The 20,008-nt window shown below is 42.2% G+C and overlaps 1 protein-coding gene across 1 annotated transcript in view; it reads left to right on the plus strand.

The window, feature by feature from the left end:
• The window catches only part of Dnaaf11 (dynein axonemal assembly factor 11), a 104,919-nt gene extending 86,231 nt beyond the window's left edge, over positions 1–18,688 (plus strand). The window contains exons 11-12 of the mRNA XM_051159590.1: positions 8,377–8,462; positions 18,289–18,688. Coding sequence (XP_051015547.1) covers positions 8,377–8,462; positions 18,289–18,466 — 264 coding nt within the window. The 3' untranslated portion in view covers positions 18,467–18,688. The remainder of the gene's footprint in view (positions 1–8,376; positions 8,463–18,288) is intronic.
• Positions 18,689–20,008: the final 1,320 nt, after the last annotated feature.

Raw genomic sequence — 20,008 nt, forward strand, 5'->3', positions numbered from 1 at the left:
GGTTGGGAGCTCTCCCCACTTCATTTCCTGCATGAAATGTTGAGTGGGTTGATTTTTCGAAGATAAGCACAGCTGTTTGGAGTTCATGGTTGCAGCAGTCCTGTCATGACCAGAATATACCATTTTTAGCAGTTCTCTATAACTTCTGGTACATAGGTCTTTCTGCCCCCCCCCCTTTTATGATATTCCTTAAGTCTTGAAGGTCTGAGATAGAGATGCCACATTTGATTTTTGATGTTTTAACGAAAGTAAATCTGAAACCATTCAATAATACCAGTGAAGACTCAGGAGCCAGATCCTGGGGTGAAGAACTGCTAGCTCAGAGAGGCAGAGAAAGCACCCAGCTGACCTTCGTACTCAGCTCTTGCCTCAGAGGAAAAAGCTCAAAAAGCTCACCAGCTCAGCTGACACCCCAGGAGGAGAAAGCCAAGAGTTAAAGGTCAAAGGCTTGCTAGCTCAAGCTCGAAAAGCATCTTCTTATTATCCATACTGTCTTAAATACCCTTCAGCTCAAAGTCCCTCCTATTTTTCAATTCATGTCGGCTGGTTTCTTGCTCCACCTCTTGACCTTAGGTTAGCTTTATTAAATCTTGTGTACAGAAAGCTCTTGGATCAAAGACATGTTCTAAGGCTGGCATTGATCACCTGTTTACAATAAAGTTACTAGATTAAAGGTGTGAATTAGGGCTCAACCACACCAAAGAAGAAACAGGGTTTCACAATTCACAGTCTCAAGGTTCACAATGGGATCAAATACCCTGCAACAGACTTTTCGGTGGCAATTTTATTAGACTATACACAGTTTCTGAGCTTGGTTTTAGCTAAAGTCTCTTGGTTTTCTTCCCCCAGTTCTTACATTTCTGTGCCTTGCAGTCTCTACCTTGCATGTAGACCAGAGGAGGATTTAAGTGGCATTTACACGCTTAACTTGGAGTTGCTTTCTGTGGACTCTTTACTCTCAGCTCCCTGGTGAGCTCACATTCCAGCTTTTGACTCCCCAGGGCCACAGGAGCACATTTTTCTTCTTGAGTTTCAACTGCTTTATCTCTCACAGCTCATGGGGAGCTTTTTAGGAAATTTTCTTACAAACTCCCCTTTTATTTATTATGACCCCATTGATCAACCACCCTCCTATTGCCTGTTTGTAATACTGTTAAGTAATGTATGTATGTACATATGTATATATGTACATAAGTGAGAGAGAGAGAGAGAGAGAGAGAGAGAGAGAGAGAGAGAGAGAGAGAGACTATTCTAACATTGTAGATTCTTTGTACAAAATAGATTCTTTGTGATCTGTTTAATCTTTCCATGTATGGGCCTCTTTGGGATACACCTCCTTACCCATGTTCCTTTGTAACTCTGTGAAGTCACCTGCTGCTGTTTCCCTCCTGTTTCTCTGACCGCTCTTGTGCATGCCCCGGTTTGTTTGCCCACTGCTTTCATCTTTATCTTTTTTCCCCTTTCCTTCCTCAATCCTGTATCCTCCCTCTTAATTTCTCCTCCTGATCCTCCCTGATAAATTACCTTAATGCACTTTTCACCTGCTAACTTGAATATGTATGTCAGGATTTTCAGTTAAAATATGAGTCCATTTCCTCCCCACCCCACCCCATTCTTGCTATACCTTCCCTGTAAGTTTTCTCAGTGGCTCTGTCATCATCTCCCTCTGCCTGTCCTCCCCACGTTCCAGCCTGCGAGATTCTGCCTCTTTCATATCTCATTCTGGCTTCTCTGTTACCACTATCATCACATCTTAAATCCTCTTTTTATAAGGTTCTTATGAACGGCATTGCTCTTTGCAGGCGTTCTTTCCTTGATTACACACTCTGCTATTCATCAGTCCTCTCAAACCACCAATTTCATGATGCCACTCTCCTGCCCTGAAGGCTGTTGACTGTGTCCTTCTCATCTGCAGAATAAAATGCCAACTGTGGTGGTGGATTATCAGCTTTCAAGTTAGGTCTGTAAGCTCGGCTCCTATCTCCGCCACCTCCAGTACTCATGCTCCAGACATGCAGCCTGGAGCTGTCGACAGTTCTGAAACTCCCAATTGTCACTCATTTTCAAGCATTTCACACGGGCTTTCCTCCTCTTCAGAAGGCAATTCCCCAGCTTTCATCCTATAATCCATTTCCGGATCAGATGACCCTCCTGTGGGAATTGAACCTGAGCCATCGGGGTGTCTGTTAGCACACGGTATTCCTAGAGTACCCTGTGCCTGTATTGCATGGTCCTAATCCTGCCCACAGGCTTTTATTGCTTCCACTAGGCCACAGTCTCCCTAAAACAAGAAGTGTGTCTATATCATTGGCAAGTTGGAACAACCAGAAACCACTATTGACGCATTTATTGAAACTGGTTGGATACATATATTGAGCAAACATAGCAAATGTATAAATGATTATGTGATAAGCATTTGGAATATTTTCTACTTAAGGTAATTTGCCATCTTTTATAAAAGATTTCTAAAATTACTTACCTACAAGCATGTGTGTTGTCCGTGTATGCCACATGTGTTCAGGGCCTATGATGGGGAGAAGGTAGAACTGGATCCACTGGTGCTAGAGTTACAGATAGTTGTGAGCCACGCTGTGGGTGTGGGAAACCACACACCCGTTCTTTAGAATAACATCAAGTGCTCTTAACCCCTGAGCAGTCTTTTTCCTCACCACTTTTATCTGGCATCATCTTTTTAAACACAATACATCAAAATGCATTTCATATATGTTTAACAGTTAATATTATTTTAATACAGAAATAAAGTTAAACACCCAGTTCATTCTTTGTGTAGCATATTTTCCAAACATGAAATAGTGACCACTTCCTGTAGTTTTTATTAAGATTTAATAGGTATATTTAAAGCTTCAGTATTTTGGTTTAAATTTTAGCCACTAGTTAATAAAAGTTACTGAGGCCCTAGTGCATGCCCAGCACAGATATTCCTATCCGTACGGCATTTGCATTTTAGTGAGGGTGAAACATGCACTAAGTAAATGAACAACTCAGTATTCAGTTTTCTAATGCCGATGCACCACTGGCAGGAAAAGCATTCACAAAAATATTTCAGAAATCTATTTTAAAAACCTTCCAGAAAAGCTGGGATTTGTCCTTGCAAGAGATACACAAAAGACAAGATAAATATTCACTATGCTTTATAACAAAAATACTATAACTATTCATCTTATTGCAAACTTTATGCTTATTTCCATAGATATGCTCTACAGGAAAAATTTCATGATTATTGAGAAGTCTAGAGAGCATAGCACACCATCTTTTCATCCCTCTCCCTCAGCAATTTTGCTCCCTCAGAATCAAACACCACTGCCAATTTTCTATCAGAAACATTTTAAAAATTCAATGCCAGTGAGACTACAATGGAAGAGTACTCTCATAAATTGCTAGAGGAAATAGGAAGTGACCTAATCTTTTTGGAAACAAAAATTGTCATCATATATCAAGCCTTAAAATGTATGCTGTGACTTCATAATTATAATTTGGGATTCTATAGAAAAATAAATCATTGATACAAGTTTATGTAGTACATAGATACCATAATATAATTAGGAGAAATTATGAAATAACTTTTTCCATAAACAGCCTATTACAGAATAGTATATACATATGATATATTAGATTTTATTGCTGATCCATAGCTTCATATTATCCTCGATCTGACATAAACCCCGAGAATGCTGTCACCCTCCCTTAAGTACAGATTCTGTAAATGAATTACATGTAGAAAAGTGTGCAGCAATGAGTCCTAGTTCACTGTTAGAACATCTACTCAGCATGCACAAAGCCAGGGCTCACGGCCCCCAATACCATGCACGCGCACGCGCGCGCACGCACACACACACACACACACACACACACATACACACACGTGTGCGCGCACCCATGCCACTAACAACAAACAGAAAAACATGAGTGCTATGAAATCAGTCAGGACAAACTCCAAACTTGCCAGAACCCAGGAATCACCTAGAAAACACTTGTTGGAAGACTGGCCTCCCAGACTCTACTGGGACACATCAACCTTTGTTCTAACAATAACCTAAAGGTCTGACAAGCACAGGGCAGGTCAGTTGGCATCTCATGGAGAACCAGCAAGGGCAAGAGGTACAACATGGTAGAGTCCCGGTCTAGTGTATATGGAGCTTTGCCCTCATGAGAAAAGGAAGAAAAAGATGGAAGCCATCAAGCGCTCTGAAGGGCTTCAAGTAAACTTTTAATCAAAAAGTTTTAATGGAGGTAAAAGTTGAAAGTGAGAGACAATGAACTCCCTAAGGAAATGTAATTTTCACATACACTGCTATCTTATAAAGCAGGTTAAACCGATGAAGATTTACAGGTGTTCTTCTTGCCATCATACGCCTTGCCTAAGCGAAGGAGGAAGTGAGTTTAAATATTCCTCACGAAAAGACATGAACAGTCAAGCAAAGCATCGCAGAGCTTCCCTCACCTCCCGTGAGAAGTCTGAACACCTCACACGGATGCGGCTGCTGTGCACTCAGTCTCTCTCCTCATGCCCAGGTGTGACCGGGCTGGCCCCGTGTGTTCATTTCCTTTACTGTCTTGGGTCATGCTTTTTTTCCTCTCCCCGGAATATTCTCCATTTCTGCCTTCTAGAAAAATGTGTGCTTATTCTTTCAATTTTGAAAGACCGTGTCCTTTTATAAACTTTCGTAGGGCCCTGGCCATGCATCTGTCTGTCAGTTACCTTCCTGCAGGCATATCAGCTGTCTGTGCCCTTTTCCTTGTGAACCAACCAGAGGTTATTTCCAGTCCTCCAGTCTCTATCTATCCCTTAATCCCATGCTTAGCTAGTAGTAGGTGCTCATTCGATGTTTCTTTAAGCAGACCTAATGGAAGTAACATTTAAAATTGTGGGGAAAATTGAAGTCCCATGCACGTTGTATTGAAGAAGCAGGCCTGATTTGTAAGAAGCGGTTAAGGCAATGCATTATGGTAAGTGTGTCTCTTACCTTCTAAGACGCTGGCACTTTGCTGAACTTCACAGCTGAGTTAATAATAAGATACCTTAAGGTCACCTAAGACACAAGACTGTCATCCTCCTGTGTACTCAGCCTGTTTGTTTAACAAAATATCAGCCAACCATGCTTGCCTTGGATTTCCCAAGTAATCAACTTTTACAACCTAAGCTAAAGCATAGCCATAATATTGAATTATGTACTCTCCTATGCTCCTGATGCAGAGTAATACAGGTGTGATGTGATAATAATTTGCTGAAGACAGCAGAAACAGAGGTTGAAAGCAATCTTGTAACATGGAGATCCACCCTAAATGTTGAAGATGGCGCTTGGATGTCGCTCAACGGACACTGATTTTGCCGTGCTCTCTGTTTTCTGGGTCTGTTAGCATCAGGGGTTTGCTCAAGTGGTAAAAGTGTTACAGATTTCTGGAAGACACTTCTCGTCCCCTCTTCATGTGATGCTCTCTGTGAGGCTCAGTACACACAGTACAAAGCTTTGTGAGCAAGCATGGAAGACACACAGAGAACACGAAGTAGCAGATTCAAATCTGCACTCATGCTTGGTTAATGGCACCAGGGGGAAGTGCTGTGATTTCTTTCCTTAACCCAGCACTGGTGCACCACTGATGACTCAGAATTCATTATTAATATGCTAAACCACAGGTTGCTGTATGCTTTCTTCAGTAAATCTCTTTCTATTTCATTTTTCTCGTCTGTTCGTTCTTTTAGTTTACAAGCAAATATTCAACTAAAACAGTGATTGTTCACTCATATTTATTTAGATTCATACAAGTATGATGTGAACCATATTGAAGTACTCTCCTAAGCATCAACCATAGGCACAGATTGGCAGTTCCTATGGCTCAGTGTGAAAAAACAGGAACCAAGAGCCACAGAGTCTCAGAGTGTGTCCTGTTTACTATCAGAAAGCATCAGTACCCCCCTTCACTAACCCCTACATAGATGATCAAGCTATTGCCTCAGGAAGTAATGTGACCCCCACCCAGGCTGCTAACCAAGCGAAGGTTGGAAAGCCAGTGCTCAGAAAAACCTTAGGTGGAGTTTGTATACTCTGTAGGAAGCTAAGCCCCATCCCTGCATCCCTGTTCCATCCCAGCTTGGCAGAGCAAGCCTCCAAGAGTTAAAACAATGCAACACCATTAGAATGCTGACGTGGACCACTGTGCCTGTTCCAGAATTGAATATTCAACGGGCTGATTATATTTCTGTCTGTGGGTTCAGGAAACTCTTAGTCTCACATTGTCTAATTTAGTGAACATGCTTTGGTCCTTACAATTCTTCCATTAGTCATTCCTAAACTGATGTGGGACAAGTGAATAGGACACTGGTTCTTGAGCTCCGCTGCCTAGAGGATGCACAGTCCCAAGCTATATGACCATGGGAAAGTGAGTGGCAGGACCCTGGCATTCTGAGTCTATAGCCCTCCTCCACTCCAACAACTCAGACCTTTTAGACAGAGTCTACTTGTGGTCGATGTGAACACTGGTGGTGATGAACTCCCACGTTGATAAGGAATGCTGACATCCATGATTTTTCTCACGGCCCATGTCTTGATCCCCTGTAACTTTCAAACTTAAAAGAACCTTTGAAAGAAACCTTGCTGAAAATATCTTATGAGAATAAGAAGCACATTTAGATTCTGGTGCACAGCAAATTCCCTGTGAAGAAAAGTTCCAAATTTGTGACTCTATTTGCATTTCCACAAACACAGAGAATCTTTGTGCCTAATACGTGACAAATAACACTGTTAGAAGCAGGTGTTTTCAGACTAATTATGCACAGGTTCTCATTCTTGCTAGTGTGTTTACAATTCGAAGCAATATAAAATTTGTACTTTCCCCCAACAAGGCTGATATTTTAATGCATTTTAACTCACAATAGTGTCGTATAAAATGATTAAAATCTTTTTAAAAATAAAGGTTCTAAGGTGCCACTGTACCCCCCCGCACCCCACAGAAAGCAGATTCTAAGATGTAGATGGATATACAAAATATCAAGGAGCAGCCAAGAATCAACTCCTGAGAAGGGAGAGAAGGCACCAGGGGTGGGGAATGGGGGAAGCTGAGTAATGATGCAGGTTCACCTGCAGCCTGACCCACCCTTCCTTCTGTGAGCGTGGTAGAGCATGCAAACCAAACCCTTAGTCAAATGGCAAAAAGATATTTTCCTATGTGTGAATTTGGTTATGCATCCAGGGAGACAAACTTAGGGTCGTGGCTAAACCAGGCCACCAACTCCCTTCGCAAATGCAAATGTGAGTTCAGCAGATCCCTCCAGTGATGACAGCCTCTCTAAATCGAAGCTAAGAATGTTCCTTAATCCAGCGTCTGATGAGAGGTCACAGCTGTGTGGCACACCAAGTCTCAGGCAGAAGAGAAAAGGATGACAGGTGGATTTCAGCTTTCCAAACAGTGACTTCCTCCTGCTCTGCCTGGGCAGCTGTGTCCCAGAATGAGTCTTTCCTTCTCTAAAGAGAAAGAGATTATAAGGGTGAATGAGGCATGATACCCTTCTGTGACATTTGAACAGAAAGGACAGATGGCCCTGAATTGGTTACCAGACCCAAGCAACACAAAGAGGGTTTCAAAATGTCTCTGTCTGTCTGCAAGTAGGAATGTCTCATGGGAATGGTGTTGGGGGCCAAGGGAGTCATAACTAAAGAGTCCAACACAGATAATCAGGGTAGCTTTTGACTTATTGCACAGCTGGGATCTGATATGGAACTGTGTGTCCTTTTCCTCTTCCACTGAGAGAGGTTAGACAGTTATTGAGGGCACAAATTAGATGACATCTTTTTGCCTTCAAATAGGCTTTGTTTGTTGAATGGGATTAGTCAGCTTTGTGTATTGAGATCTCAACACGCTTAAAACTGAACTTACCTAGTGTAAAGGAAGTAACAGATTATGAAAGACCTTTGAGAGTGCTGTCTGTTTCCCTCCTAATTTCAAAGTAAAAAGAAGAGTAGGGAGTAGGGGGCTGCAACTCCAGGCTAGGCTGCTTTCTGTGGCAGCATGTTCCTTGGGAGCACCGCATGGGCAGGGTTTTCTCAGAACAGCAGCCCATCCCCAACACTTCTCTTAAGCGCCTGGCATGTTGTTGGCTCTCGGATAAAATACATTTGTGAAATAAATTAATTCACCAAATCCGCATGCTTGGCTTTAGCAATCTTTCAATAGCTTGAGGCTTTGCAATAGTGTTGTGTTTAAGAGGCTTATATTAAGATTCTTTCATGGAATACATAGAGAGAAAAAAACTCAGATGCTGTATAGCTTAAAATATTACCCATAGACCTATACTGTTTGTTTTTAAGGGTACATCATGAAAGATTGCAGCACTCTACACATGTCATATTTTTATTTTAGGTAGGAGAAATAATCACAGGAAGTCAACGATCACCCACGTACACGACAACCACCCTGGACAGCAGCAGGGAACAAACAAACCTCAGGTATGATGTGCCAGACTGTCTTTATCTAAATGATGGCTTTCTCTTTGTTATCACACCCTGGCTGGGGTGCAGCTTTCAGGATGGTGTAAACATTTAATGTTTGAAAGTGTTTCAGACCATGCCTGCACGTTCATGTTTGTTTCACCTCCCTAGACTCTTGGCTTATAGGGTTCTTGATCTTCAAAACTCCAACCTGTGTCCATGCCAATCCCAATGGCTTGTGTAAACAGTAAACAGTAGTAAGACCAATAATATTTGCCATCACTGCTGACATTTGCTGAACACTGGCTTTGCATCCACATTGATCGTTCAAGCCCCGCTTTCCAAGGGGGATCTAAGTGTCCCAAAGGCCATGTAGCATGTTGAAACAATTTATGTTTGTAATGTGGCTGTTACTATATCCCTGTCTGAGCCTCTGTCACTGCCCTCTTCTCAAGGTCCAGATGTAGGTCATCTTCAGTCTTTACTAAAATCACTTCCCACCAGAACCCACCCTTTTCCCAGAGATAATTTACCCATTTCCAATATTCCACAGTGTTAGAAACCTTTTCTCTGATATTCTGTCCCTGACTCCTAGAAGGCTTCAGGACAGAACTAATCTCTCCCAAACACTCCAGCATGAAAGTTATTTTATACAAAGCTTTCCTGGTTCCCAGGCTCCAGAGTAAGACTTCAGTTCCTTCAGCTATCCTATGTCTCATGACTTCCAGTTTCTTAACCTCCAGATGGCTAAATCTATTTTCAACTAAGGCAAACTTATCACTGTGCTCCAAATGTACACGCTGAATTACATCATAAAAATACCTGCACAAGAGCTGAGCTTGTGTTTTGAATCATAAAGCCTCAGCTAATTGTATAACCAAAGACAACTGTTGAGGTTTTGTAGTGATTTTTAAACATAAGATTTGCTTGAATAGCAGGTATGGAATTGAGTTTCTACTAAAAACTTATCTGGATGATTTTAACTTTGGTAAACCATTCATATTTTTCAACCTAGTGATTTTCTTTAACTACGGATACAAGATCGCAGGGTACCATGACTTATGTGGTATATATGGTACATGTGACATAGAGTCATAATCAACCCCAACACCCTCAAACCATGTAAACAATCGGAACTAATCTGCAAGTGACTGTGGTATAGAAAGGCAAAGCCCTGCAGTTTGAAGATGTATATCAGGAAGACTCCCATTACCAGGATTAGTTGGCAGTTGGAGCTGTCTCAGAAAAGAACTTCTACGTAGTCTTTCTTTCTCATTTTCATTATGGAGAAAGCTCACCTCACAACCCCACCTCCAGGGTTTATATAGAGGTTTTTTTTGTTTTTGTTTTGTTTTGTTTTGTGAAGCGTCTTCATCACTGACAATCTTCTATGCACATTTGAGCTTGTCTTTGTGTATATTGCCTCTGGCTGGACAAGTCCATTAACTAAATAGCTGTCAATCACAGGTGCACATGGAAATTGAGGCTGAGAGGGCTGTTGGTCTTTAGAGAAGGGGGACACCAATGCAGCAGGACTCTGAGAGGGCTGGAAGGAGCCTTCACCTTCTCCTAGCCGGAGCAGTCTGCTGTTCAAGCTGTGTAGACAGAGCAGGTGCAGAGAGAAGAGGGGATGGGTTTATCTGTCATTGCTGGAGGGGAACACCTGGTGTCACTCTTAACATTGTGTTGCAAAGGAAAAGCACAGGTTCCTCAAAGGTGGAGGTGCTTATGAGTGCAGGTGCTGAGACCCTCAACAAAACAATCTTTCATGTCAGAGTAGCACTGCATGAAAAAAAGCCTTTCTCATTGAGATGCAGTGTTGAATTCATCCAAGACAAAGCAAGTAAGAGGTTGAGAACAGTGACCCTTCAGGATTAGCCTTCCTACTCTGGTCGACTAGTGAATGTAAGATCTAGAGTTGAAATTTGCAATGGTTTTATGATTGAGGCTTTCTTTGCCTTATTCTAGGATTCTTTTTTATACTTTTATTGGCTGTCTGATTTACATGTCATGCACCAAAATCCCTCTCCTCCTCCCAGTAAAATAAAACAAACAGAAAAACAAAAAGTCTTGTCACAGAAGTTGTAGCATATCACACAGTATAGCCTTATGTCCATGTATGTTTACTTTGAAATGTTCATTGCTACAAGTCCTGGGTCTGGTTGGAGGCCTACACTACTGTTACTGGATCCTCACTGGGACTGTTGTCAGATATCCTGTTGTTGCTGTGTGTCAAAGAGAGTCTTAATCTTTGGATCTGCAGGTCTGGCCCCTTCATGTATTCCAGCAAGTCATTCATGGGGTAGATGTTGGGGTGAGGTTCACTTAGAGCCCTGGATCAGGGCCCACTCCCTTGTCCCCAGGGCAGGGCCCATTCTCCCACCATCATGCCATCAGGGCAGGGCCGGCTCACGGCTCCTACATCTTCAGGGCAATGCCGGCCCACCTGCTCCCGTGTCCCCAGGCAAGGCCCACTCTCCCACCCCCATGCCATCAGGGCAGGGCCTACTCTCCTGTTCCCACGTCATCATGACAGGGCCAGCTCTCCTGCTCCCGTGTCCTCAGGGCTGGGCCGGTTTTCTCACTTCTGTGCCGTCAGGGCAGGGCCAGTCTTCCAGCTCCTTCTTCCTCAAGACAGGGCCAGCTTTCAAGCTCCCATGTTCCCAGGGCTGGCTCACCTTCTCTCATGTCCTAAGGGCCGGATCTCCTGTTCTTGTGTCCTCAGGGTCAGATCTTCTGCTTCCATGTCCTCAGGGCCAGCTCTCCTGCTCCCATTCAATTTGCCAGATTGTTGCTGGCTGTCAAGGCCTGCATGGCTTCCTACTCCTGTGGGTACTGGATCTTGTGGGCTGTCAAGCAGATAGCAAGTGGAGGCCCCTCAAAGTCTTTGTTGAGTAGCTTGCAGAAACCATTGATGTTGGTCCAGCTCAGCTACTTGTCCCCAGTAGCTTGTGGCTCTGTTGATTCATGCCTCCTGAGTCTCTGGTTCCATTGCTTGCTCCATCTGCCATGGGTCCCTGCCTTGGTGCTGCCCCTAGTATCCACCTCTGCATGATCCAGCTCTCACGGAGCATGGCCCTGGCCTGTGAGAGGAGGTCCCCGAGGCCTATGGTGTGGGCAGTGCAGTCCTTGCTTGGGCTCGACTCGTGCAGCACTCCCTCCTTCAATGCCATCTCCTTGGCCCACACTGTGCTGGGCCACAACCCTAAAATCAGTGGCAGCGGTGGCAGCCAGGGGTCCAAGGGAGCTTACCTGAGCGTGATCCCATGGTCCTGCAGTGGGAGGGCATGGATGATCCATATGACAGAATTTCTTTCTTTCTGGGAAACACCAGCACTGTGTTTTGGAGCTCTCAGTATGATCCTTTTGTGGCTGTGCAGTCACTGCTGTTCGTCAAATCAGACACAGTGTATGATCGGCGCCATCCTGGATGATCTCAGCTTGGATATTTCTTTTTTATATACTTTTTAAATTAATTTATTCATATTACATCTCAATTGTTATCCCACTCCTTGTTTCCTCCCATTCCTCCCTCCCTCCCACTTTCACCCTATTCCCCTATGTCTGTGACTGAGGGGGGCCTCCTTCCCCTCTATATGGTCATAGGGTATCAAGTCTATTGTTGATAGTCTGATGTTTCTAATACATTGCACTAAGTGTTTCCTCCCAACCTGGCTGCTCTTGAGGGTGAACATTTCTCCTCCTCAGAATGCATTGAGGACCTCATCTTTCTGAAACCCTGGCCCCGCGTCTGCTGCACTGCCTATTCTAGGAAACTTATTCCTCCCTTGTGTTCTAGGGTTTTGTACTCTTGCCTTGCATGTTTAGGTGTGCTCTATCAGGAGTTGAGGTTTGCTTAAGGTATGATTTTCCCCCAGTCTCAACATCTCTTAAATGTTGGTCATGAAGGCCTCTGTGTTACAAATCATGGATTCAGTTTCTGGACTGTATCTTTTCCATTTCTTTAATTTCCATAGTTTTATAACAAATCTTTGTAACTTATAGAAACTCTCTTCCCACCTCCTTGAAGAGGAGTTTGCTTGTTCTTGTCTCTGTGTATGCCTCCATTCATTTTAGAATCAACTTGTCTGGTTTCACATTCAAATCGCATCAATCCATTTTTCACTATTGTATTGAAAAGCCAGAAATAGGCTGACTTTATAAGTAGACAAGGTCTATTTAGCTCACAGTTTTGGAAGTTCAAGAACAGCCAGTAAAGGCCTCCCAGGTGTGTGACTTTGCATCAGAGGCACAGGGGCAGTCATCACAGCACCAATCAGGAGGCCACACAAGTTCAGACCATAAGTATTTGGATTCAGAAGGCCTAAGTCTGAGGAAGAGAAGTCTCAGCGCTCCTGCATTCATTTTTAAAGGCAGCTTGCTGGATGACCTCACAACCTGCTGGAAGGCCCCAGCACATGGAAACTAAGGGTTGAAACTATAGCACACACTTAGCTTTTCAGTGTCTCTGTCTCTGTCTGTGTCTATCTCTGTCTCTCTCTTTGATCTCTCTCCACCCCTACATTTTTAGAGGTTATACTTAAAATTGTACACACAGAACAATTAAGGATATTGTTTTTATTACACTAACATTTCACAGTCTTATTTGATCTATCTGTAAATTTTTCAATAAGCATAAGCATGCTCTATTAATTTTAGGGTATAATGTTTTTATGCTATCATAAATACATCTAGTATTTAATACAGGTAATAGAGCTCTTTTCTGGAAAAAGATATATTCAATAGTAAACTGACCATTTAACCATTTGAAATTGTGAAACTCAGTGACATTTATTGTGGTCACACTCTTGTACAGTGAATATTACCATGGAATTAATTTTTATATTTATGTGTACCCAACAGTATTACTAATATTTCTCAGTATCTCAATTTTTTATTATTTGTGGATTCTCTTTAGATTCTCTATATCTACAAAGAGTGCTTACTTTCTTCACAAATTTTACCTCATGGTATACCTTGCTATACATTACAGTGAAATATTAAATAAGGAGAGCTAATGACCTGAATCTAAAGTGTCTCTTCAGATTCAATGTGTGACCTGTAGCTGGTGGCACTTTTGCGGGGAGCTGGGAGGCTGTGGAACTTTTAGTAAGTAGAATCTAATTGGCAAAGGTATGACTCTTGGGGTTGTTGGCCTTTAGAGGTAATGTCTGTCATCCTCTGCTTTCTGTTCTGCCATTATGTGAGCATCCTTAGTCACAGCTCATGTGGCAGTAACCTAATCTGCTCCATCATGTCTTCTTAATCATCGGAAACTGAAACAAACCATGAGCAAAAATAATTCTTTGCCATCTTGAGTTGTTTCTATCAGGTATCGTATTAATATAGAAAATTTATACCAGGAAACAGGTTGTATGATAAAACTTGATCACATGGATCCTTGGCATTTGAAATGAGTCTATGGGAGAAATTTGAAATAGTTTGGAAACGTGGGCTTAAAAAGCCCCTGGTTATAGAATAAGTAGAGATTAATGGGTGATTATGTTTGGAATTTTGAAATGCCAATAAAAATGAGCACAGTGAAGAATATGTTGATGAAGTTTTAGGTGGGGACAAGAATTCCACTGAAAATTGGACTAGAGGCTTATTTATATATACATATATATACATACATACATATATATATGTGTGTGTATATATATATATATATATATATTTTTTTTTTCTAATTGATGTGACAAAATATCTGACAAAAGCAATGTAAGGAACAAAGGGTTTATTTTATTCACAGTTCCGGGGTACTGTCCATCACAGCAGGAAAGTCATAAGACAGGAACTTGAAGAAGCAGCTGGTCCAATCGCATTCACACTCAGGAAGCAGAGAGAAATGAATGCTTGGTCTCAGCTTACTTCTTTTCATTAAACTCAAGGCCCCAGCCCATGAAATAGTGCCACCAACAAAGGGGTAGATCGTCCCACTTCATTTAAGTGAATCTAGAAAAAAATTCTTCGGGCACATGCCCAGGGACATATACTTCCATGATAGTTGTAAATGTCATGTTGGCAAAATTAACTACCTCAGAGCCAACCATGTTACACTTGGACAAAGAACTTATTAAATTTTGCCTTATCCTGAAATTTTCAGTAAGTCTGAATTCAAAGGTAATTAAAATGTTAAACTGATAAATACTCATGGTTCAAAGGTGTATAGTTATTGCTGAAGCTAATGGTTAAATGTGTTATCATTTGTGTGGTGCTGGTCCTATGGACACACAGAAGGAGAGATTTGGGGAGTTGTGGAAACTTCCACCTAAATTACAGAGAAAAGTCTGGGGTGTCTAGGCAGTGGGTAGCAGGACCAGATTTCATGCAGAAATTCCTTGAGAGATCTATGTATAAAGCTACAAGAGTGAAGCCTAAATTGCAGCAGAGATGCCATAAACACCGGAGCCATCATGAGAGGCCATGTGTGTAGAGCTGTGCAGTCCCTTGGCCTTCATATCATGCATGCCAGTCATGGCGTTCTGAGATTTAATTCTTGCTCTTCTGTTGGGATTCAGTCTCCTTCTCATAATTGAATTCTACCCTTGTAGAATGGAACTTTTGCTCTGCGCTGCTATATAATAAAAACATCTAATTATATTTTAGATTGTACAGGGGCTCTCAACTAAGGTGTTTCCATGAGTATCAGTAGAGAGTGCAGATGAACTTAGGCTTGTGGGTATTACCAGAGCTGGTTAGACTTTTGTGATTGAATCTGGGGCCTTTCACATTCTAGGCTATTACTGAGCTGCATCCATTGGCCCCGCCCTTTAACTTTTGCTCTGTGTCTCACTACGTTGTTCTGCTTAGCCTTGAACACATGCTTTAATTTAGGCAGACCTTGAATTTGGAATCCCCTGCCTTAGCCTCCTGAGTTGTTGAGGCTACAGGGATGAGCCACTATGCAACCATGGAGACTCCTGAAGCTAGACTTAGTGCATCTTGCATGTTGAGATGACCATGGGCTTTTGGGGGGGTAGGTGTGGGATGCTATGGTTAGACCTTGTAATGTCTCCTATAGGTTAATATTGTTTGAAGATTTATTTTTGTATTTCATGTGTTTCATGTATTTCATGAGCACTTTGCCTAAAAGCATGTAAGTGCACTGCTTTGTGATACTGGCTAGCCTCTGCTGTGTGCTCCCACCACCACTAACTGAGCTTTTCTGCCAGCTTTCATTTTCTTTTCTTTTAAATTGGTTCACAGCTACACAAAGTAATTAATGTAGTGAGTGATGTCAAGCACCTGTATCTTACTGCCTACCTCAAAGGGAGATGAAAGAGTGAGGAAGCACAGAATTGGTCAAATAAGAACACATAATAACAATGCATATCCATGAAAGCGTGACAGTGAAACACATTACTTTTTGTGCTAACTACAGAACTTAATTTCACAAAGCCTCAGTGCCCTTTCTACCATAGCTCCCACCGTCCACACATTTGATGTTTCCCCCTCGATGTTTCAACAGCATTTGTGGTGCCAGTACCAGAGGACTTGCCAAGAACCCCGGGGCACAGCAGCTGAGTGTTCATCAGCTGTGCCTTCTTCCTTTGATTGTGGCCACAAGTCATGTCTTACCTTTAAGTTCCTAGTGGTGTAGTGAGAACCACACTGAACTAAATGACCTACTCTTACCCTTGGAGTGATGCATTTGACATAACACACACCCTCAGCTCTCTTTCCTGCGTGGTCCCCACCCTCATTACATGTCTGCTACGTTCCTGGTACTGCTTTCTCTCCTTCACATCTGTGAATTAGTTTGGTCTGCACAGTAGTCTGTGTATGTTGTCATCAACGTAACTTTAAAGATGAGCCAAGCACAGTGCTGGGTCACTTACACCTGAGTACATAGCTCAATGTGTGATAACTAGGGAGGGCTGAGAAACCAGTCAGATGAGAGGTGGCAAACACTCATTTAGAGGATCACAAAGCTGTGTATGTCTCTGCTGCGTACGGTGCCTTCTTTTCTCTGAGTGACAGTGTATGCAGTACTAATGTCATAAACCCAGAGTTGCTCCCCAGCCTTGATTGTTTATCTCTGAGGCTTTGACTGACATCCTCTGTCCTGCTGCCTCAGGAGGAGGTGGCAGTGGGGTCATCTGAAGACTTAAAAGGAGTAACAAAGGCTGCATCAGAAATCAGTGTCTGGTATCCTCATGAGCACCCTGAGCTTATGGTTTGCTAGGACACAGGACTCAGCACATACTCATGGCTACTGTTTATTACAAAAGAAACAAACAACAAAGCAACATCAGCCAAGGACAAGTCTGAAGATAACTAGAGGCAAGCTTTTAAGAGTCTCCTCCTGTAGAGTGACACTAGACATGTAACTTCTGCAGCAGTGAGAGAAACACCCACATGACACCATGCATTAAGGAGGCACTAGAGGTACAGTGCTTGGCATTTTCACTGGGGGCTAGAATAGGCCAAAATCCTGCTCCCAGAAGGAACATACACCCTGCTGCCTACACATGCTGCTGGCACAGTGAGCATCCCTATTTGCAAGGAAAATTCCATGTCGCCACTGGGACAGCTAAGGCCCAGTCTTGCTGGTTGTTCAACCTGTAATCAGTTCTGTGGACAAAGTATGCCCAGTTCTTCTCCTTCTAGCCAGTCAGGTTTCTTTTTCTTCAGACCCTACTTCCATTGCTTCTTCAGCAAAGGCACAGTCTATTCTGGTCTCTTCTTTTTCCTACACCATATAGAATTCATTTACATTAAGCAAGCTGGACTATAAAACGTACTGTTTTATAGTCTTTGTATCCTGGGCATTCTCCCTCAACAAGTCCATGTGCAGTACTCAAAACACCGACAGGAGTGAATTCAAATGCCTCGAAGGGATGGACGAGCAGAGGCCAGGTGTGAGGAGAGGGTTTCAAGCACAACAGAGACTTCTGCTTTCCCAAGACAACAGATTTCCTGTTTCCCAACACACAGTATCTGCTGGGTATACTTCGCTTGATGACATCACTGTGTAACTACCGCAAAAACCAGAGACAATTTTTACATAAATCTATTATTTCTCCAATGACAAATAATACTTCTTCACTTATAGAATAAGCATTTATTTAATATAGCTCTATTGCAAGGAACAAAATAAAAAAAATGTAAAGCATCTGCCTTCAGGATGACAGGAGTCTATGAAAACAGACCAATATAATAGAAGTTTATGATGCTGTAATAAATTCCATGCCCATGCATTGTACTGCACTATGTATGCGCCATGACCAGAGATCTGTCATTTTACACAGACCAGGGTGTCCTCAGTTTCTCCTGTGGTGCCAGAAATATAGAGGCATTTGACATGTGTCTGTTGAATGAATAAATGAATGAATGGTGTAGTGCTTGCAACACAGTGTGTCTGAGTACCAGAAGCATCACTGGGGAAAGTTAGAAAGGTGTAGATCACTGGTCTGGAGCCAGGTACAATAAATAAAAATTTCTGTGAAAAAAGCCCACAAATGCCTGCCATGCACACTGCTCCTCTGTGAGGACGACATTAGTAACCTTTGCAGTGGAATTTCTCATTGATCATGGCTATGTGTCTCTGCTTGTTGGGTCATCTTAATTTGTGAGGTAAGTGAGCTTCTCAAGTTCCTCATATTCTGCTGCCCGTGTAACAGCACAGATCCGTTTGATACTTTATTTCTCCATGGATCAACATCTTATTTCTAGAATTCCCTATAATTATTGAAGCCAAGGACAGTGTTTTCCTCCACTCTCTATGCTACACAGGTAGCACTTGCTAAACACTTACTGAGTGAGTGAATAAATTAGTTACTTTGAAGCTTACATTTAAAGAATGTAACGTTAATTCCCCCATTGTCTTTTTCTCTTGTAGAAGAAACCACATAGAACGATTAGAAGTGGATCCCAGCAAGCGTTCCTGCCCTGATGTGACTACCATAGTACAAGAGAAAAAATACAAACCCCAAAGAAGAGAACCCCAACCCCGAATTGTACCCAGGGAGGAAGACCCAGACTTTGATGATAACCCAGAAGTGCCTCCTCTAATTTGAAACATGAGGCTATGTTGTCATTGACTGTGACCCATGAAGCCAGGTTGACAGTGGATGTGTGTCATTCATGGGGTAAACCTAGTTCGTTATCATTTTATCTGGTGTTGTAACCCCAACTTTGCATTGTAATATTCTTAAGTGAGTTTAAAATTAAATTGCATACCTTAAATAGGCTGTAACTTATCACTCATCTATAATTAAGCTTAGCAATTGAAAATACTCAGTAATAGAGCCGGGCGTGGTGGCGCACGCCTTTAATCCCAGCACTCGGGAGGCAGAGGCAGCCGGATCGCTGTGAGTTCGAGGCCAGCCTGGTCTACAAAGTGAGTCCAGGATGGCCAAGGCTGCACAGAGAAACCCTGTCTCGAAAAACAACAACAAAAAGAAAAAAAAAAAGAAAGAAAATACTCAGTAATGTAATAGAATTATGATGTTCAACTTTAAGAATGAATCGTTTAGTGCTTGTTTATGCAGTAGCCTGCATCATATGGAAAAAGGCCTGAGCAAATTGCTCAAACTCAGAACTTAAAACCGTACTCTGAGGTCTAGCTGAAATGCTTTGAGATGATTATAAACAGTGTTTCCATTTTTCTTCTCATGTTTTTGTGTTCTCTGGCGGCATGATGTAATGGCAAGAATATGAATTTTGACACTAGATTCCCTACATTTGGATTCCTGCTGAGTCACTGCGTGAAGACGTTCAGCTGGTCCTTGATTTCTCAGGGTGGAGTGACTTCTCAGTGCTAGGCTAACAGTAATGCTTGCTTCATAGGTTGGTCTTGAGGCCAGCTACGCAACTCACCCTGTATAATGCCACTACAACTTTGTTTTGCTTTCTCACTTCCTTCTCTCTGCTTTGTTCATCTTCTTCCCCAAACTATTTTTACTACTATAATTTCTCCCTCACTTTTTGATATTTTACCACCTCTTCTTTATTGAAAAAAAAAAAAACTCCATTAATTCAATATGCTAGGAAAAAGGACTGGCCATGAGCGAGATGCCCTTTGGTCTTGCCATAGCAACATTAAGCCAGTCTTCCTCAAACGCTTCTCCATGCAATGCTCACTGAGAAATCCTCACGGGATTGAACACTTTGTGAGGAATTATGCCATGCAGTGGTTTGGATATTGTTAAAATATGTTCCCTTATAGGTCTGTGTACAAGTAACTTGGTCCTTAGGGTGGTGATATAGGAGGTATTGGAAAATGGTAGAACCTTTGTGAAATGGAGCTTACTAGGAGGTCCTTAGGCCAGTCAGTAGGAACACAGCTGGAGAAACTTCCTCTGTATCACCCATGAATGAGAAGAGACAGGGTAACCAAGAAAAGATTTCTGTGTCAGAGAGGTGGGGAGAATATATCATAATATCAAGATTTGTGGAAGAGGCATTAGGAGATTGGAAAAAGTGGCACTGAGGAGGCTGCTGTATTGGTTGCTTTTCTCATTTCTGTAGCCAAATGCCAGAAAAGCACAATGAAATACTACTCAGCTATTAAAAACAAGGACAAATTGATGGAACTATTTTATTTTCTATTGCTTTAA

Source organism: Acomys russatus, chromosome 17, assembly GCF_903995435.1.
Source record: "Acomys russatus chromosome 17, mAcoRus1.1, whole genome shotgun sequence".
Classification (NCBI taxonomy): Eukaryota; Metazoa; Chordata; class Mammalia; order Rodentia; family Muridae; genus Acomys; species Acomys russatus.